Source organism: Gymnoscopelus microlampas (genome assembly GCF_963454915.1).
Source record: "Gymnoscopelus microlampas genome assembly, chromosome: 16".
Lineage (NCBI taxonomy): Eukaryota > Metazoa > Chordata > Actinopteri > Myctophiformes > Myctophidae > Gymnoscopelus > Gymnoscopelus microlampas.
Window position 1 is genome coordinate 18,158,659 of NC_139953.1, and position 18,655 is coordinate 18,177,313.

General features: G+C 41.2%; 1 protein-coding gene across 2 annotated transcripts in view; it reads left to right on the forward strand.

Moving 5' to 3' along the window:
* Positions 1-18,160, forward strand: part of cnih3 (cornichon family AMPA receptor auxiliary protein 3) — a gene marked incomplete at both ends in the record, with an annotated part of 89,310 nt that extends 71,150 nt beyond the window's left edge. Inside the window, 3 exons of one of the 2 annotated variants that reach the window (XM_084081970.1) lie at positions 4,345-4,457; positions 8,273-8,416; positions 18,127-18,160. In XM_084081970.1, coding sequence (XP_083938096.1) covers positions 4,345-4,457; positions 8,273-8,416; positions 18,127-18,160 — 291 coding nt within the window. Of the gene's footprint in view, positions 1-4,344; positions 4,458-8,272; positions 8,417-10,049; positions 10,078-18,126 lie in introns of those variants that run through there. The other variant, XM_084081971.1, reaches the window with a different exon arrangement.
* Between the last annotated feature and the right edge of the window lie 495 nt (positions 18,161-18,655).

Genomic DNA, 18,655 nt, shown 5'->3' on the forward strand with positions numbered 1-18,655 from the left:
TGTGTGGGCCAGGTGGAGGTGTGGACTCGAGTCACTTTGACTTGAGTCCTACATCAGTGCTTAATTTGCCAACTTCAGGCTCAACTTGTCAAGATCATCATAAAATAAATGCAACTCAACTTGGATTTGAACACCTACAGTATGATCCCTTACTTGAGACTACTAGGTACTGATAAAAAAAAACAATTTCCATTTCCAGTTGAAACAATCAGCAACAGCAGCATGACACTTGCTGTGCCGGACTGCTGTTTGTGATGTCAGTTTGTATCTTCATGCTGCTCCTTACATATTGTGCATCCCTATAAAGAAAAATCATCACATGGATGCACCTGGGACGTATCATCAGTGTTGTAGCCTGGGGTCGACGGGTGTTTCTGGTCTCGCAACAACATACACCCTTGCCCAGGTGAGCCAGCTGGGGTTGATCAAACCCCGACTTATACGTCCCAGTAGCTACCCACGGTCAGTCCTCTTAGGGAAAGACAGGGCCACTCAATCCGCTTCTCCGGAACTACTCTGCCGGGACTGGGGAGAGGAGAGGCTCTGCCACGTGGAGGGACTAGGCTCTGTGGGTGGTCTCCTGGCCAGGCTCCTCCTTCGTCTCACCAAGTCCAGGACCTGAGCGTTGCACCAGACTCCCTCCGTTCCAAACATTTCCTTCTGGCGAGATGGTTTCTTGGGCCGTGGTGGTATTGCAGGCTCCACTTGCGGCTTGCTTGAATGGCCCTCCTTAAAGGCCTCACCGTGGATTTGTTGGGCTTCTTCCTCACGGAAGACACAGGCTGGGGCGTCAACCCATACTGCTCCCGGATCCCGTCTACATTCCGGCTGTCAACCGTCTCTCCAGTGGTCACCAAACTATTTCTGGTTGTCATGTAGTCTATTCCTATGAGCCACTATAAATAGAATAACTATACATCACATGGATGCACCTGGGACGTCTCTTAACCGATTAAGACCTGAGTTGGTTGTTGGTTGGTTGGTTGAGGTTGAGGGGTCGAATCCCCATGGTGCATTCACCTTTGTCTGGCGTCTATGTGAACCCAATTGGCCAGTGTTCGGGGGGAGGGGGGGGGGGGCGGGGAGGGTGAAATTTGGTCATTGCATGTACTCCTAAGGGCTGGGGCGGCACCTGTCAGCGGGGAGTGTTGGGCGGGAGAAGTAGAACGAAGGCTCTAGTCTACGTCGTCCTGTTGGGGGCTCCTCACTGGCAGGTGAGTCAGTAGGATACAACAGCAGTGACAACACAGAAATGTGTGTGGGGAGGAATTAATTGGCATAACGACTATATTGGGGAGAAAAGGGGGGTAAAAAATGATTGGCTACTCTAAATTGAAATAATAAATAAGATAAATTAAAAATTCATAAAAAAAGACCTGAGGGTGATTCTACAAATGCCTTATAAATCATTAGTTCTCAAACCTTTTCGTTATTCAAAATTATTCAACATCTTTCAAACACACAAGATATTTCAAAAATGATCAAAAATAGCAGATGTACAAGCTCACAGCACGAAGTGATGCGCTGTGAGCTTGTATATGTGCTATTTTTGAATAGCCAATGCTAAAATCTAAAATGACACATAATGCCTAGTTTATCAGTTTTAAGGGGTTAAATTGCATGCCTTATGTCTTAAGTCGTAACCACGAAGATGCATGGAGAGATCCATGGAAACCATGCAAGGAGAGAGGAAAGGAGGAAATATATCTGTAGAGAAATAAAACGTCCTTTCCTACAAAGCATCATGTGAAGCGATGTCCGTTTATGATTACAACAGCACTGCTGGTGCTGCAGCCAGGGTGTGGCTGCAGGGGGGGGGGGGGGGGATTGTGTATCTGTCCACAGCTAATCTGACAAACTAGACCCATCAGCATCATATTTCTTGTCAGCAGGGAAGTAACTCAATCCCTGAATATCTTTCAAATCGGCCAATGACAGCTATGTTATTTGTGTGAATTAATAACCTCAGACCCACCGTCCCTCCAGGCTATGGGATATGTGCCCGCGGGGGCAATGCAGGCCAATTTACTCCTCCTTATATTGGATCGTAGATACTCTGTACATGTTAAAAATATATATTTTTTCTCATGTTTTCATGTGTTCTACATTTTAATTAGCAACCGTTTACGAGGCTAGTGCTAGTAGGTGTTTGTTTTAATTAGCCTACTTCAATTGTATTTTGCTGTTAGCAATGTTTGCTTTGGCACCATTGAAGAGAGGAAAGGAGGTACAGAGTCCGGGAACAAAAGAGCGAGCTGATAGTAGTAGTAGTAGTAGTTTGAGTAGTTCTCAAAGATTTCCAAGCACTTTAAATGCATTAATAATGAGTATAAGTATACACACACACACACACACACACACACACACACACACACACACACACACACACACACACACACACACACACACACACACACACACACACACACACACACACCACCTCGGAAGCAAACAAGACACCGTGTTTCAGCACCATGGATAGCACCATGGTGCTGAAACACTGTCTTGTTTTAGTATTCAGACAGATGCAGTCTGTGTAGGTCTATTTTACAATCTAATAACATTATGTTGGTTACATTACAGGTGCTGTGATTTTTTGGTAAAGCTAAAATGTTTTGTTGTTGGTGTTGTTAAAAGGTTAAAGCTGTATATTCTAATAATGTTGTAATAATTGCTATAGTACTGTATAGACTGTTTGTTCAGTAATAGGGGTCTCCCCATCTCTGTAGCGCTTTAGTAAAATGAAAATACATTTTCAGGTGGGACACCAATTTAATCCAGTAAGGAGAGATAACCCCACAAATACCGGAGAGAGTCCCACAAATATAATTTATCAGCTTCAATTTTATTGTTTTGCCGTTCCAATTCTTGTTTGGATAAAATTGGTATCCCTTCCTGAAAATGTGTTTTCTGTTTGCTAAAGAGCTGGAGCAACGAGACCCATGTTACTGAACAAATCATCTATAACAATGATTACCATGGGCATAATAGAGCTATTTAACTCTTGCTTTAATGAAGAAAACATCATTTACAGTACCTTTTAAATGATGCCAGTACAAGTTTTAATAAAATAATATAATACAAGGAAAGGAAATCACAGACAGCTCAGACAATTCCTACAACCCCTATTACATCACATGCACACCAACGATCAACAATAGTAAAACTATTAATTTTGTCACTCAGAAGCTCTTCTTTCCTTTTGAGATGAGAAGTTAATTCGCAATAACATCAGATGTCAAGAGCAACTTATTGTAGATGTGTTTTTAAACTGCTCTAGCGAACAGCTCCAATTTTGTGAGTGTGAATGTGCATTAGAATGCAGTGTCCGACCGCTTCATTAGAGTGCTGATGCCTCTTAACGCGTTGATATGTCCTGGAGTGACTGGGCGATCTTTTCGTATAATTAATGCATACTGATTTGGCTGCCGACTCGTGAGCAAACCATTATATAGATATGATTAGGCCTTATCCATTTTAATTCTTTGACAGTGGACTATCTGCCACTGCGATGGTGGTGTTGTAGAGAAAATAAAACTATAAAGGACTGTCAGAACAAAAAGAGGCAGCAGTTAACTGAATTCACTCCCACCTAGTTTTTAATATATGGGCTGCTCACGGGATCCATTCTGTGAGCTGGTTTAATTCACGACACATACAGCAACGAGGCACAAGGCATCTGATGGCGGGGGAGAGTTTAGTTAATTGCCGCTGCCGGGAGGTTGAGTGTGTGCCCCTTGGAGCCTCGTGCCCCGGGCTGCAACCCCATGAGCCTGAGCGTTAAGCAGGACCTGTTAACTTGATGCTTGGAAAAACAGTGACTTAGTCCCACTGGTGCCAGCATGAAGTTAAGGAGGACCTGTTAACTTGCTTGCTTGGAAAAACAGTGACTTAGTCCCACTGGTGCCAGCATGAAGTTAAATGCACAGGAGTTGTTCATGCTGGCCTGGCACACAGTAACATCTACTGTACGAAATATACCCACAAGGAATGTTATCAAGCTGTGTTTACCATCTGTCACATGTCAAAATGTCGACTGTGAAAATGGTCCAATGCTGATGTCAGTGAGCTCGTCATCAATATGCATTGTTCTCTGCTTCTTGATATCATGAGATTTGTTTTTTCAGTTTGCTGATCTGAATAATCAGTTATTTTCCAACCTGCCTTCTCCCCACTCATCTCTCCTCCACTTCTCCTCTTCCTCTCTCCTTCACTGTTTTCCTCTTACTCATCCCTTCCTCCATTCCCTTCTCCGTCTCCTCCTCTGTTCCTTATCTCTCTCTCTCTCTCTCTCTCTCTTCCTCTTCTTGTGTTCTCCCTCTCCCTCTCTCTGTTCTCTATCAGTTGGTGTTGCCAGAGTATTCCATCCATGGTCTGTTCTGCGTCATGTTCCTGTGTGCTCAGGAGTGGCTCACTGTAGGTCTCAACATCCCACTGCTGTTCTACAACACATGGAGGTAACTACAAACTACAATGTGTACTCTGTGTGTGTGTGTGTGTGTGTGTGTGTGTGTGTGTGTGTGTGTGTGTGTGTGTGTGTGTGTGTGTGTGTGTGTGTGTGTGTGTGTGCGCGTGCGCGCACTCGCGTGCTTGTGTGGACTCGCAGCAAATTACTAGTCAAAGTGCCATCACACCCCTTCTCTGGAGAAAATTGTTTAACTTTTAATGTAAAACATTGTTAAGATCCCCTTTTCACAAATCTGCTCAGCCGATCTTCACGTTCTCATCCCATTGAATGGTAGCCTGGGACCAGACGAATCTGCCAGTGCAAAGAAAAGTTGCCCTCGGCGATCTGGGTCTGGCACCGCTCCGTTGAGAATCGATTTCCTGCTCCCGAAGTCTGGGGTGACCAATCAGGGCCCAGTATTCAAATATGGGAGACTGTATCCCGCCCCTTGGGGAAAATAACGTCCTCATAGAAGCACCAGACTCATCCACACAGTGATATAGTCTGGCCACGCGAGGCTAAATGAATGGGGCTGTTATCACCGTTACATTCCATAGCTATGGTCCAGTAGGTCCCTACTGGCCTACCAGGGGGCTCTAGTAGGCCGTTATCAGCCTTAACGCATGTGCCGTCACGTCACCTGTCCAAGTCCCGGAAAAGACGCGCTGTGATTGGCCAGTAGTGACTTTGATTGGCAGTTGAGACGAACGCTTTTCCCAAAATATGATTTACGATTCTCTGCCTTCATCATAACATATCTCAGACGGTGCTGAGTCGGCAGAAGCGGACTTCGCAACGTTTCGGAAAGGAGGAGAGTTGAGAGTGAACGAGCAGAAGGGGAGAAAATAGAGAAGAGATGAGACCAGGGTTGGGGGGTCAAGCAGAGAGGAATATAGAGAAGGGGATGGGAGAGGATGTTAGAGAAAGAGAGGAGAGGAGGAGGAGGAAAACATCTTGCTGTCTGATTAATTGTAGATTGTGCCAGATGCCCAACGGCTACAGTTGCTGCTCCAGGCACAGCAGAGAGATGAGAAGAGTGAGAAAGAGAGAGATAGAGAAAGAGACAGAGAAGGGGAAAGACATCTAATATTTACAAGGTTACTTGGAGGAGAGAGCGAGGGAGCGATAAGGAGCTGAATAAACAGAGAGATTGCTGGGCTTATAGGCGGAACAGAGAGCGTTAGTCCTTCCATATGTCTGTGCATGCTGGTGCTCAACAATGTGTATAATACTTTTCTACAAAAAGAGCCTGTGCGCGCACGATTGTGTGTGTGTGTGTACGTGTGCGTGTGTGCGGGCATTCTAGAACGTGGATGTGCGCATATGAAAGTCTCCCCGCACAGTATACAACGGCGTGACAATGGCACAGCATCGTTTTGTGAATTCTAAAAAGGAAGGATTTTCCAACTAGCGCAAAAAAAGTGGCAAAACTGAACAAAGTCCTTCATTATGTTTAGAAGAATTTAAAGGGTATTCAAGAGTCACATGACAAAAACAATAATATCTAACTTTTTATAGCTGTAAAAGATTCTAAAAAATGTTTCTACTCGTGAACTTAAAACGGTTTCATCCATATGATTTAGGTTCAGGGATTAGTCACGTTAGGTTCCATTGGCATAATCCATCAACAGACTAGTATCCCCCCGCTACCGTGAAATTTACCATTGCGTGAAATTACAATCTACGATAGCAAACATTGATGGATTACGTCTATCGTAATAACGATGTCTTGTAGCGTTATCATCAGCCTATAACCTCTCAATATGATCTACACGTGGTGGGGGTTATTTCTTTTTCATGTTGAGAGTTACCTGAGTAAATAACCCTTGAAGCGTGTATGAGCTTTAGCTTCGCTGTAGGCTCGATACAACATACACAGTAGATGTGCTATGCTGAGCTGTGTGTGTGTGTGTGTGTGTGTGTGTGTGTGTGTGTGTGTGTGTGTGTGTGTGTGTGTGTGTGTGTGTGTGTGTGTGTGTGTGTGTGTGTGTGTGTGTGTGTGTGTGTGTGTGTGTGTGTGTGTGTGTGTGTGTGTGTGTGTGTGTGTGTGTGCGTGCGCACACGCGTACGTGCGAGAGACAGAGATGTAATTATTTCACATGATTAGACAGATTCTGTATTGTGGTTCTTGTGTTATCTCTCTTTCTCAGGACAAACACTAAAGAACCCATTGTCTATCAGCAATCAGTATCAGCTACTATTGTAATAGTTGTATTATCAAACTATGTGTTATATTCAGCCATTTGAGCATGTATCTGTTATGGGCATACATGGGAATTCTTTATGCTGTGACTCAAACCCCTTTATCACACTCAAAATACATGAAAATGCATTCTCACATACATTACATGGGAGAATATGTCATACTCTACCTGCATGAGCCATCTATTGACCCCACCTGTCTTGAACAAGTGGGTCCACATTGCCAGTTACAAACAGCAAAATGTGCAGCCATCTTGCAGTCATTGTGAACAGTCAAATGTACTTTTATATGTACATGCATAAGTCATCCGTTAGCGTAAATCCTGAATAATAGGCCAGGTGCATAAAGATGTCGACATCCTTGTTTGAGGCCATCGCCTGTCCGACAATGCAAGGTGCCCAAGCATCACTTTTGCATGTTTGGAATCACGTGCTGTGGGACAGGATGTGTAGGTCTAATGACTCGCCATTTTTACACACCCAGTCCATTATGAATGTTTCTCTACTTGTACATAAGCCATCTATTACAAGGTATCCAATTCATTTCTATCCATGTTGGGTTCAATTATAGAGAAAATCCACCATGAAATTGAAGTCTTCTTATGAGTAAGTCTTTTTTTGAATAGGAATAATAACTCAAATAAATTCTACTAATGGGTGGAGTTTCAGTTTCAGTTCAGTCAGCAGGTTAATTATTGTATTTGCACACAAGAAAATAGACTTATTTTACTTACAAAATATGTAATTGATAATAAATCGAAATTGGATTAGTTGTTTGAATCTTTGGCTTCGCACTCCAAAGAACACAATTGGCCACATTCAAGGGTGGGGGAGATGATCTCTGTCACTCCACTAATGTGTCTCTCCACATGTGTTACGTCCAGGTGAAACTCCTCTCTGTCAGGTGAAAAGAATCTGCTGGAGATTTTCATCAGCTTGTCTAAACCCTCCCTAAAAACAATTATAAACAGTAGCAGCGACAAGGGACTACAGTACAAGGGAAAGTGGGAATTGGCAGAATTACTAAATTTGGAGAAAAAAGGTAAAAATAAATACATATAATTAATAACATAATTGGGGGAAAAAATAATGTAATGGTTAATTTATATTCTGAGCTGACTGGATTAAGAAACGAAAAACCCTTATATGTGTGATCGCATAACAGACCTGGGTAAAAGTTTATTTGAATATCCATTCAAATATCTAGTCACTAAAGCCCACTTCTTTCAACTTGCTGGACATTTAAGTGGACTCAACAACGGGGCAGACCACATGCAAGGTGAGACAAACCAAGCACTCCTCATTGGGGATAGTTTCCCCAAGTCTCCCACAAGCTATTGACCATACTCAGTCGGCGGGGGTACGATGCAAGAGCAAAATGGCCACCATGTGAACGGTCAAACATTCAGCTACAGTTGGGCCCAGGTCTGCTGCATGATGACTCATCATGACATAACTCATCATGCCATCTTTTCCCATCTTATCTCCTTCCATCATCTCCTACTGTATCTCCCAACTCCGCGTTCCCTCCCTCCCTTCGTCTGTCGTCCGTTGTTTTCCCTTTCCCCTGGGTGTGTGGAACGGGTCAACTACCCGTGGTGTGGTCTTTGCCCCCTGTGGCAGGTACTTCCATAGCCCAACGGACACCAAGGAGCTTCTCTACGACCCGGCATCAGTAATGAACGGCGACACGCTCAAGTTCTGCCTGAAGGAGGCCTGGTGCAAATTGTCCTTCTTCGTTCTCTCCTTCATCTACTATCTCTATTGGTGAGCCATCAGTGTGGGGGGGGGTTGTTGTTATATGCATTCTAATTAAAAATTGAATGCTGTATTGGAAACAAACAATATATACATACTTTTGGATAAATATGTGAAATATCTAGCGGCATTACTCTGTGGTACCAATCTCCATAGGATAATCGGGAAGCTTCCGTGTCAATGCTTTTGATTTGGAGAAGTTGGTTCCAGCGTTAAAGCTTTAAAGCGTTAAAGTTTTCAAAATCACATGCATCTTTCCAAACTGTAGGCTAGTATCAGTCACGCTTACTGTTACAGTGTGACAACTGGAGCTTATGTACAGTGAGGAAATGGCAAAGTGTGCATGAGATGTTGAAAACTGCTTAACGGTGGATGGAGGATAAGACGTGTCTCCAAAATTAACAGCATTAAACCATAACATGAAAACCTTTTGATTGTCTTAAGACATGCATTGATTATTACTCTGTAGGAAACAGCTGTGGTACTGGGATTCCATTTCAATAGATTAAATGCCACAAAGGCATAGTTTTAGCTGAGCTATTAAACCTCAGTGTTTCTTCATGAAATTATGCAGACTCTTAATACTTAATTATGATTTACTAATCTAGCATAACCTACATGGTGACTCCTGCTGAGATTGTCAGCGTGCATTTGTAATCAAAGAAAAATATGTTATATTATGTCAATAGATACCACTGGTAAAACTTTGGATGATTTCAGTAGGACTGCAATGTATTTAACTTGTGTATTGTTGAACAGTGTGCCTTGCTACTTTAGTTACTTCTCTAAAGCTCCCCATGTGTGCTTGCAATGTGCTCTCACCTCTATGCCTTTTATTTTTCTGCTTGGGCAGGTGCCTTTGGTGTCTACATTCTGATGCTGAGGCCAGACTTCTGCATACTATGTTGACATCAAAGGAATGCGGACCATTTGGCGATGAAACCATTTGGACTTGGAGTTTTTAAGTTTAGGCAGAGTTCTAGGTTCAGGTTAGTCCAGGTAGCTCAGTCAGTCGAGTGTTTTCGATTGCATCGCAAGGTTCTGGGTTCATTCCCGGACACCGCCCACTCAGTGTATGAGAGGCACAGCTTGGGTAACTAACTTTGGCTTTGACCTCTTTATAGATAATAAACATGTCAAAATACATACCATTATCAAAAGGATAAAACACAAAAAAGGTTTATTTCCATTGCAGTCCTTTCCTATGAGCTGCTCATACAGTAGGCCTCTCCAGCTCAGAAATCCATCTCTCTGGTCTAGTGCCTTGTAAATTCCCTCATTGCTCAGCTGATACCGACAATAAGCCAATGCGACTACTTACCTAGTTACACTTAGTTAAGGTTACATTAAAGGTTTGGTGCAGGTTTAGGATAAGGGTTTTGGGTAGTATTAATGTTACAGTCCAAATGGACAACTTGGAATCCACATGGTCCTCATTCCATCGGTGAATGGGCCTCATTCTTTTGGTGTCAACATAGTACGCAAAAGGTTGCCAATGGTGTCAGCATTTGGATGCCAAAGTCACTGAGTGACCCAAGCAGCAAAATACGCAGAGTGAGGCATGAGAACAGACTGAAGTGTAATAACCATGTTATTAATCATTATGGATTCTTGTCCCATGTGTGTTGTATGAATGCTACAGTGTGTGGAACCTGGACATATCCCTCTAATAGGTCTTATCAGTGGAAACACCTTAAAGGTACAATCCTTATATTTTTGCCCTTTTGAGCTATGAAATCGAGAGAGTGTAGCATTGTTCTTCGCGGATATCTGCCGTGAGCCATAATGGTCACCCACATGGTCCCAACAGTCTTTGGCCTGTTATACTGTGTATAGGCATATCATTCATGTTGTGCCAATAGGGACTGTTGTGGCTAGTTGGCCATTGGCATTGAACTGAACTCGAAATACTTTTATTGAAACCTACACATTATTCTTAGCTTTTTGATTACTTTGCGAATTAGAAATACAATGTAGCATTCCAAAATGGTTTCTTTATTCATAGATTTTTTTCCCCATAGTTTCTTTTTTTTTCAACGATCCCACAACCCAAAAGGATTGGAACTTTAACATGGAGTTGTGCTTGTATGTGTGTGATAATGCTGTGGTATAACATATGAGCACATAAGAATTACACATTTGTAGGATAATAATAGTTGTGTAATTAGTCATTACAGTAGCTCCAACTTCTGATATGCATGGTTAATATGTTTATCACAGCACAGTACCACACAGGTAGAAAAACAACATCATGAATAATGGTGATAGATATAGTCATTATTCTGTTCTGAATGTTCACTGTCAAAAGTATCCATCCAAATCATTTGATCAGGTGTTGTTTTTTAAACGCTTTACTTTTCTTAAAACAAGTCAAAATACAGTATCTGCCAGTGTTTAAGAAGACGAAAAGAAGCCTACATTTCAAAAGTGTTAGTAGTGGAGTGACAAGAACAGATTTTAAAACAAGTATGGCTGGCGTAGCACAGCCAATTAGTGCACTAACCACACAAGCTCAAATACGACTCCCGTCATGCCACGCATCCTGCCTCTGCTTTAGGTTTAATTTCTGTAAATACAGCAAAGACTGCTAAATGATTATTATTTTAAAAGAAAAAAAAGAAAAAGCATGACAAGAAATGAAGAAAACACTAATGCTGTCCGCGCTGACGGTACAAAGACGCACCAATTATGAAATTACAAAATATTGTTTGGTTTGACTTGTTGTCAATAAAGCAGGAACTAAAGATTAATCAATTTAACTGCATATGCAGATTCCAACGTTCTGCTTGTGGTGTTCTTCTGGTTCGGCACGCATACTTGCAACCAAAGACACCTGCATATTACGAGTGCTTTCCATGCCATCTCCAATACTATATTAAAATTGGCTTAAGGGAGGCCCGCCGGCCGGCAAGCATGCAAACCTCTGACATCACACTCATGTAACCATGACTCAGCCATAACCATATAAGGAGTTCCCAATGCAGCCACGCCCAATTATGGAGTGTATTGTCTAACCTCAATGTGTCGTCATGGTATCGGCGCAAACAAATCTGTCAGCCTCCATATATGGGCACAAAAGGGGGCATACCCATATATACTGATGACATCAGGGATTTCCATATATGGGCATAAAAAGGACAAGGACTGGCAGATACAGAGATATCCATATATGGGCATATCAGTCAGATCGGCTAAAAGATTGGTGCAGTAACTGGCAAGACCACATGTCAGGTGGCCATATGGTCAGTAATACTATTACTGTACAGTAGATCTCAGATTACACAAAACATGATTTTGGTAGCATTCTTGGAACATATATTTTATATCTTACAATCAGAAGCTCTCTTATCTACAAGGAGGTTAATTGGGCCAACCAAGGCTAGCTCAAAGCACAGAGAATTGTACATTGTGTTAAATGGACGAGTAATTAATTAATAGATAATAGATAACATATAGGTAATACTGTTTGTACTCACTTTGTCAGTAGTTAACAATACAACAATCGTAAACATGATTACTCTCTTGTTATAATGGATGTTAACAACTTCACATTCATTGATCTACCATTTAAAGACTCAAACAATGAGCTAGCATCATTGGCTTTGTTTGGTGTTGCAGCTAAGTCGGTTTTTAACCCATCGGTCATCTTCTACTTGATCATCTTGCTTTTCCATCCCATCTCATTCCTGTGCTGCACCAGCTTATTTTGGAGTGGATGTGTTGTTTCATACACCAACAGCAGCAGCAGCAGTGAGTTACAAATGTCTGTACTGCAGGGTGGACAGTCAGTTCATTTTCACATGCATCAATTCAGTGATTGATTGTAGTTTCTTAGCAATTCAGAAGAACCTCAAATGAAATGTTAACCATGATACATCTTGTAACAGCACAATGGCCTTCTCTGACTGTGTAATATAGCTTATATTACACAGTCAGAGAAGGCCATTGTGACTTAAATTATAACACAAATTATAAACATAATGTATATTAAATTAATAACATTATGAAATTAATTCATATTTACATTTTTGACTTGTTGTGTTGGAAATGAATTGTCTAAAAGCCTGACCCATGGGTTTTCCTGATTTGTGATACTGTCTCCCACTTGGCACTGTTTCCCCAAACCGAAATTCTTCCCCAGCATCAAGCTCCTCAACTCTTAACCCCAAGACCTTTTGTTCCTGTGTCAGAAAAAAAACGTTGCACGTCTAGATTAATGCATAATATGGCTTTGCACACACATGGCTGCATATACAGTACACACACAGCTATTCTGTACTGTCGCATATGTGTGCGAAAAACACACACAACTCCATGCCAGTGATTTTCTGTGTCTCCTTCACACCTGGGTGATGGGCAATTTAGAATCCCTTTGGCTGCTCAGCCGAGCTCGTCTTGCGCAGATGATCTGGTGGAATTGCTCTATAACTCTTCATTTAGTCCATCTGCCCATGGCAGGGAAACCAAGGCAAGCCAAAGCCAAAGAGCCTTCAATAGACCTGGGCAGAAAAATCAATTTAAATATGGTTTCAAATATTTTCACTTGTCGAGGTGGCCTGTCCCACTATTATCTTCTGCATTTGTATAATTTGCTGACAATTTGCTTTACGATCGCTATATTGCAGTCCATTAAGTTGCATATTAGCCTATGGGATGTAATGTTAGTGCATAAATAATACTTTGCTCATACTGTACTTAATCAAAAGCCCACAGATGCATAATGTGCTTACACCACCACTATCCAAATTACAGTTTAATAGGCAAAAATGTTTAATAGCAGCATCTGCTTTATTTGCTTTCGTTGATGCGCTAAAAGTTCACTACTTGTTCTTTGATCTCAGAGCACAGAAGCAACAGATAGCAATGATGGACAATATTTGGACTTAAATCTTGCCTACATAGCTGTACAACCCAAGATTCTACCATGTTCAACACTGCTTTACTATCTTGCCCAGGTCTGCTAAATACAGAGCAGGGGCGTCACTACCGTCACGCAGACAACGCGGTTGCGTTGGGGCCCATGACGTTAGGGGCCCATCCCCACCCAGGAAAAAAATAAAATAAAATTATATATTTAAAAAAAAGAATTATGAATTAAAAAATAAACCTGGGTGGGCCCTTAACATTGTAATTGTTAAGTAGTTGTTACAAAACCGTTGTTTATGTACCCGAAATCCATCACAAACCCGCGGAAAAAGTATCAGAAGCCACTAATAACCGCAAAATTTGCGCATGCTGCGCGCGCGTGCATGCGCGTCCATGAGGGCCTGCTGTGACCACCTCGCGTCGGGGCCTACTGTTGCCTCGTTACGCGACTGATACAGAGATTTCTAATGACCTCAAACCCCAGGTGAGGTCTTACACCTAATTTATATTTAGTTATACTGAAACTAGCTGATATACAACAAGATAGTAGCCTTGCTCGGTGGGAGACTCACCTGAATATAAATCAGTCTTTAGGTTTCTCTCTTTTCACAGCTAGATGATGATGATGGTCGTGAAGCCCTGTCTGAGAATTGGAGTTTCCCTCAGCACCTGACCTTAAATCCTCTGACCTCCTCTTTATCTCCTTTTTCCTGAACCTCATGTGTCATTGTAATGGAGTTTGATGTGAATGACATGTTTCTGTCTCTCTCTGTTTTTATATTTGTGATCTACCTCCCACTGAGATAAATTAGGTGAAGCTGAAGTGATTGACCATTGGTCTGACCAAGGTTCTACCTATATTGTCTTCACTGACACAACACAACACTGGCTCAGATCAATTAAAAGGATAGTTCACCCCCAAAATGACTTTTTTTCTCTATCGATTAGTCACACCATAGAGACTTGAATTCATGGATATTTTTTTGTTTTTGTCGCATTCCTAAGCCAATAATTTGATCCATGAATTCAAGTGTCCATGGGGTGACTAATCGATAGATTGGGTGAACTTTTTTGGGTGAACTATCCCTTTAACACTTCAGGTTAAAGACAGCGCCACCTGTTCCCAGTGCATCTAGTAAGCAGCCTTGTGAACTGTAGTGGATGAACGTACAATCTATTGCTGTCTTTAGTCTTACCTTTTGTCGTATCATGTTCTTCCCTGGCATGAAAAACCTGTCCCATGTCCTCACAAAGTACACACACACAAACGCACCCACACACCCAGAATCACATGTGTACTGTACACACAGACGTGCACACACACGTCATATCCCACTTTCGTTTAGCACCAATTAAGTATTATAAAACCTTTCAGTTGATGGGAAATCAAAGACCTGGGTCCTGCAGCCTCGCCCTTCCAATTACAATGGCAAGGTTAGCCTCGGCTCATTAGCCAGACGCTTAAAGCTAATGGATCAGGAAACGAGCAGCATCTGTCACACAACAAGAGAGATCAGCGCAGAACATTTATGGCAAGCAGGGGGGCAATTTAAAGTGGTTGAGATGGGACAGCTCCACCCTAGTTAGCAGAAATTATGACATGTATACCAGTAACTTAGAGGGACATTAGAGACAGTATTTTTTACTGAAACATGGCAGGATTTGTTTAGAAAACAACTTTCAGTCAAGCATATGTGACAAGTAGAAGCTGCTGAATTTCTTACCTCATAACATATCTCCAAATTGTCTCTTGCATTACGTAGCTCATTGAAAACCTCTGGCCTATTTGAAAATGGGTACATAACCATTCCTGAGGGACAATACCATTAGTTTGCCCAAAAACTACTATAAAGTACAGACTAATCAAGCGAAAGTCTCTCTTCATACACTAATAAAGTCAAAACTCATGTTTGGCACCGCAAACATATAACTGTTAAGTGACATTCATTAAAAGTGACTGTACATAGCGTGTGCAGGGAATTCGAATGTATTTCACATCACACATTATTATGCAAGACTTTGCACGGTCCACAAGGTAAACTAATTGGATCCTGTCTCAAATCAAAGTATCGTTATACTGTCACTTAAGAACAATGTGTGAAATGTATTGTCAACCAATTCAAATTCCCAGTACCTTTCACATGGCCTGGTTGGAGTGTGACAGGTCGTGCCATTATTATTGTGTGTACCAGTAAAACAGCAGTATTTTATATGGAAATGTAATGACTTTGTTTTTTTTACTAAGAGAGACAAAAACAAATATCAAAGGATGAAGTTAAATTAGTTTAATAGATGTTTGCATTTTATTCAGTGTAAGGAATCTACACTATTAAGATAATGTGTCTTATAATGCCATAAATAGTTTAATAGTTGGCCCATATGTTATACAGTATATATGTATGTGTATATATGTATGTGTATGTATATATATATATATATATATATATATATATATATATATATACTGTATATACATACAAAGTGAATGTGTCATGATGATGTGATGCGTTGTGAGCTTGTAGATCGGCCATTTTCGCTATGAATACAGGTATGCCTTGAAATTTTGATTTGCCCATTGGTGTGCCTTGGGCCACTGTTCTGTACTGTAGTATAGCATCACGTTATGGCAGCTACACTGTATGTTCTTTATGCTGCCGCTTTATCATTCAACTGGCCTTGACTGCGTTTGGCGATCCCTCTGTAATGAAAATTGGACAATATTGCAATAATAATGTAAAAACATTGGCTCGTCTGAGTCGTCTCCCTCTTCGCTGTTCCTGCAGTTCCCGCAACAAGCTCATAATTTAGCATACGCTCAGCTAATGTCTTATTATGTAGTGTGAAATGAATGTGCTGTTATTTAAAGGGTTACTGAAAGATGCACTAATGATGCATCTGGCCCTGAGGAATCTGGATGGATGGAAGGGAGATTAGTCCCAGAGGGACGATCATCACTTCGTTAATACACCCTCCTCTCTCTTCTCCCTCTCTTTTACTCTCTCGTGTTCACACTGTCATAGTATGTTCTATATATCTATCTATCTAGATCTCTAGCTCTCTTGCTAGCTATATTTTCTGAATTTGTGTAATAGGTTATATGGCATTTTTAAATCATGGGTTTTCTTACAGGAATCTACAGAGATGTGTTGCATGGCTTTTTCCACGTGCATCCATTGCATTACATGGTGGCTTTATGATAATTATTTTGCATTCAATCACTGCTTTCCCACAGTAGGGACAATGGCCTCTGCAGGTCTGTATACTGAGTGTTAATGACTTTTTTGAAAAACAGCTTACACATGCCAGGAAGGATTTCTTATTTATTTTTAAAAACATTTTTTGGGCTGTAAAACCCCACAATGATATGAAAAATCATGGGAAAGTTGAGGAAAAGCCAGTCAAATTTCAGTCCCTGGGTAACTGGTACTTTTATTTATTTAATTCTTTTAATTAGAAAAACATGTCACATTATTGAAAAAAATCATTTTTTGATTTTCCTTCAGCAACCATAAATGCAATTTTATAGCCGTTTTCATTTAGTGGGTCACAGTTGAACCTGGTTTTGTTTGGCATCTCTCTAAAATAATATGGGACTTTGAAATGAGCATTGCAAAATTCAAGCTAACAAATCCTAATGAAAAAAAACATGTTAAAGCTGCACCATGTAACTTTCCTCTTCTACCCCGGATTTGAACCCGGTTTCCTATGCAAGTGCTGAAACCTTTACCAATGAGTCTTGACCATCAGGTCAAAATATGTGTCAGATCCTGTATCTAGGTGAGACATGACATTTGACACGATCTAATGTCTCAATAAAAGAGCAGGGAGACAAAATACAACCAGCCCAATTGTATAATTTATATTATATTAACATACTCTACCATACAGATTGGACAAAATTACCAACTTTGATATTAACATCTAATGCTAACAAAATGAAGTCTCCAAAGTAATACAAAAAAATCCAGTATATTAGTCTGTGTGTTCATTTAAATGAAGAAAAAAGAATGCTTTGAATTAGATTGTGCCTAGACATCTTGAGGTTCTTTTGTACCCTTACTTAATTTGTACGTTTTTATATCTAGCCCAGTTCTTCAAAGGGATAGAAATGTAAAAACATTTGGTATTAGCTAACTGAGATGAATAGAGTATATTTTATTTCTAATTCCCCTCACAGTGTTTTGCTTATTTAATAGGTAGCTCTCCAGAAAGGAAAACTCTGTGTCCTTTTGCAAATGAAAAGGCCTGTATGAACAAAGTTGTCTTTTTTATAGTTCAAATTGTCACTTAAAGAGATTCCATTAAAACTGGGATGAAGGCAGACAGAAACATGGACAAACTAACCATGGACCAATCAAACACTAGACCACCCAATCCTCTCTCTGTCTCTGTCTCTCTGTTTCTGTGTTTCTGAATCTGTCTGTCTGTCTGTCTGTCTCTCTCTCTCTCTCTCTCTCTCTCTCTCTCTCTCTCTCTCTCTCTCTCTCTCTCTCTCTCTCTCTCTCTCTCTCTCTCTCTCTCTCTCTCTCTCTCTCACACACACACACAAATAGAAAACATTCCATTTTGAAAGCCGCACCAATGCAACTAGACACAACTCCTTAGAACAAAACAGTTTTAAGGCCAGTCCATATTAGTGTAACTCCTTGCAACTGCCATTGGGGATAATGGTTGCAAGTAGTTGCATGTTGCAAGGCGTTGTAAGGAGTTGTATTGGTGTGGACTGGGCTTTAGATGCTACGTTCAAACGGTTGTTTCAAATGTGTTGTCTTTGTCTCTATCTGTTTTTCCAAATCACATCAACTGTTGACTGAGTTCCTGTTTCTTGCTGTACTCTTCTTCTTCTCTTTCAGTATGATCTACTCCTTCTCCTTGGTTACCTCATAACAGCTGAACTGTCAGCCAAACCAGAGAGACATTAAACCTCTGGACACACTGTACCACAGACTGTCGTCGCCTGTTCCGGAATTTTGAAGGTTGGGTGCGCAACACAAACAGAGACATCAAGAACAAATATTTTGCTGTGAAGCCAAACCAAACCGAGCCCTTTGTCGGACCCTTTGACGGTCACAGCTTCTGTTCTGTGACACCCCCCGCCCCCCATTCATGGACGTGTGTTTCAAAACACGAAAGCTCCACCTCTCACCCCAGTACCCATTTTTTCACTGTCCCCAAAATGTACTGTACATAAAGACTAGATACTAAAACTACCGCTGTTTACAGTCCGACTGGGTCGCATGACCACAGAATCAAGTCAATCACTGCCTGGCCAATGTTTGTATCACACACACACACACACACACACACGCACACACACACACACAGACACACACATTGACCCACATGCGCACACATACTGTATATCTGACAGCCTCCATCCTT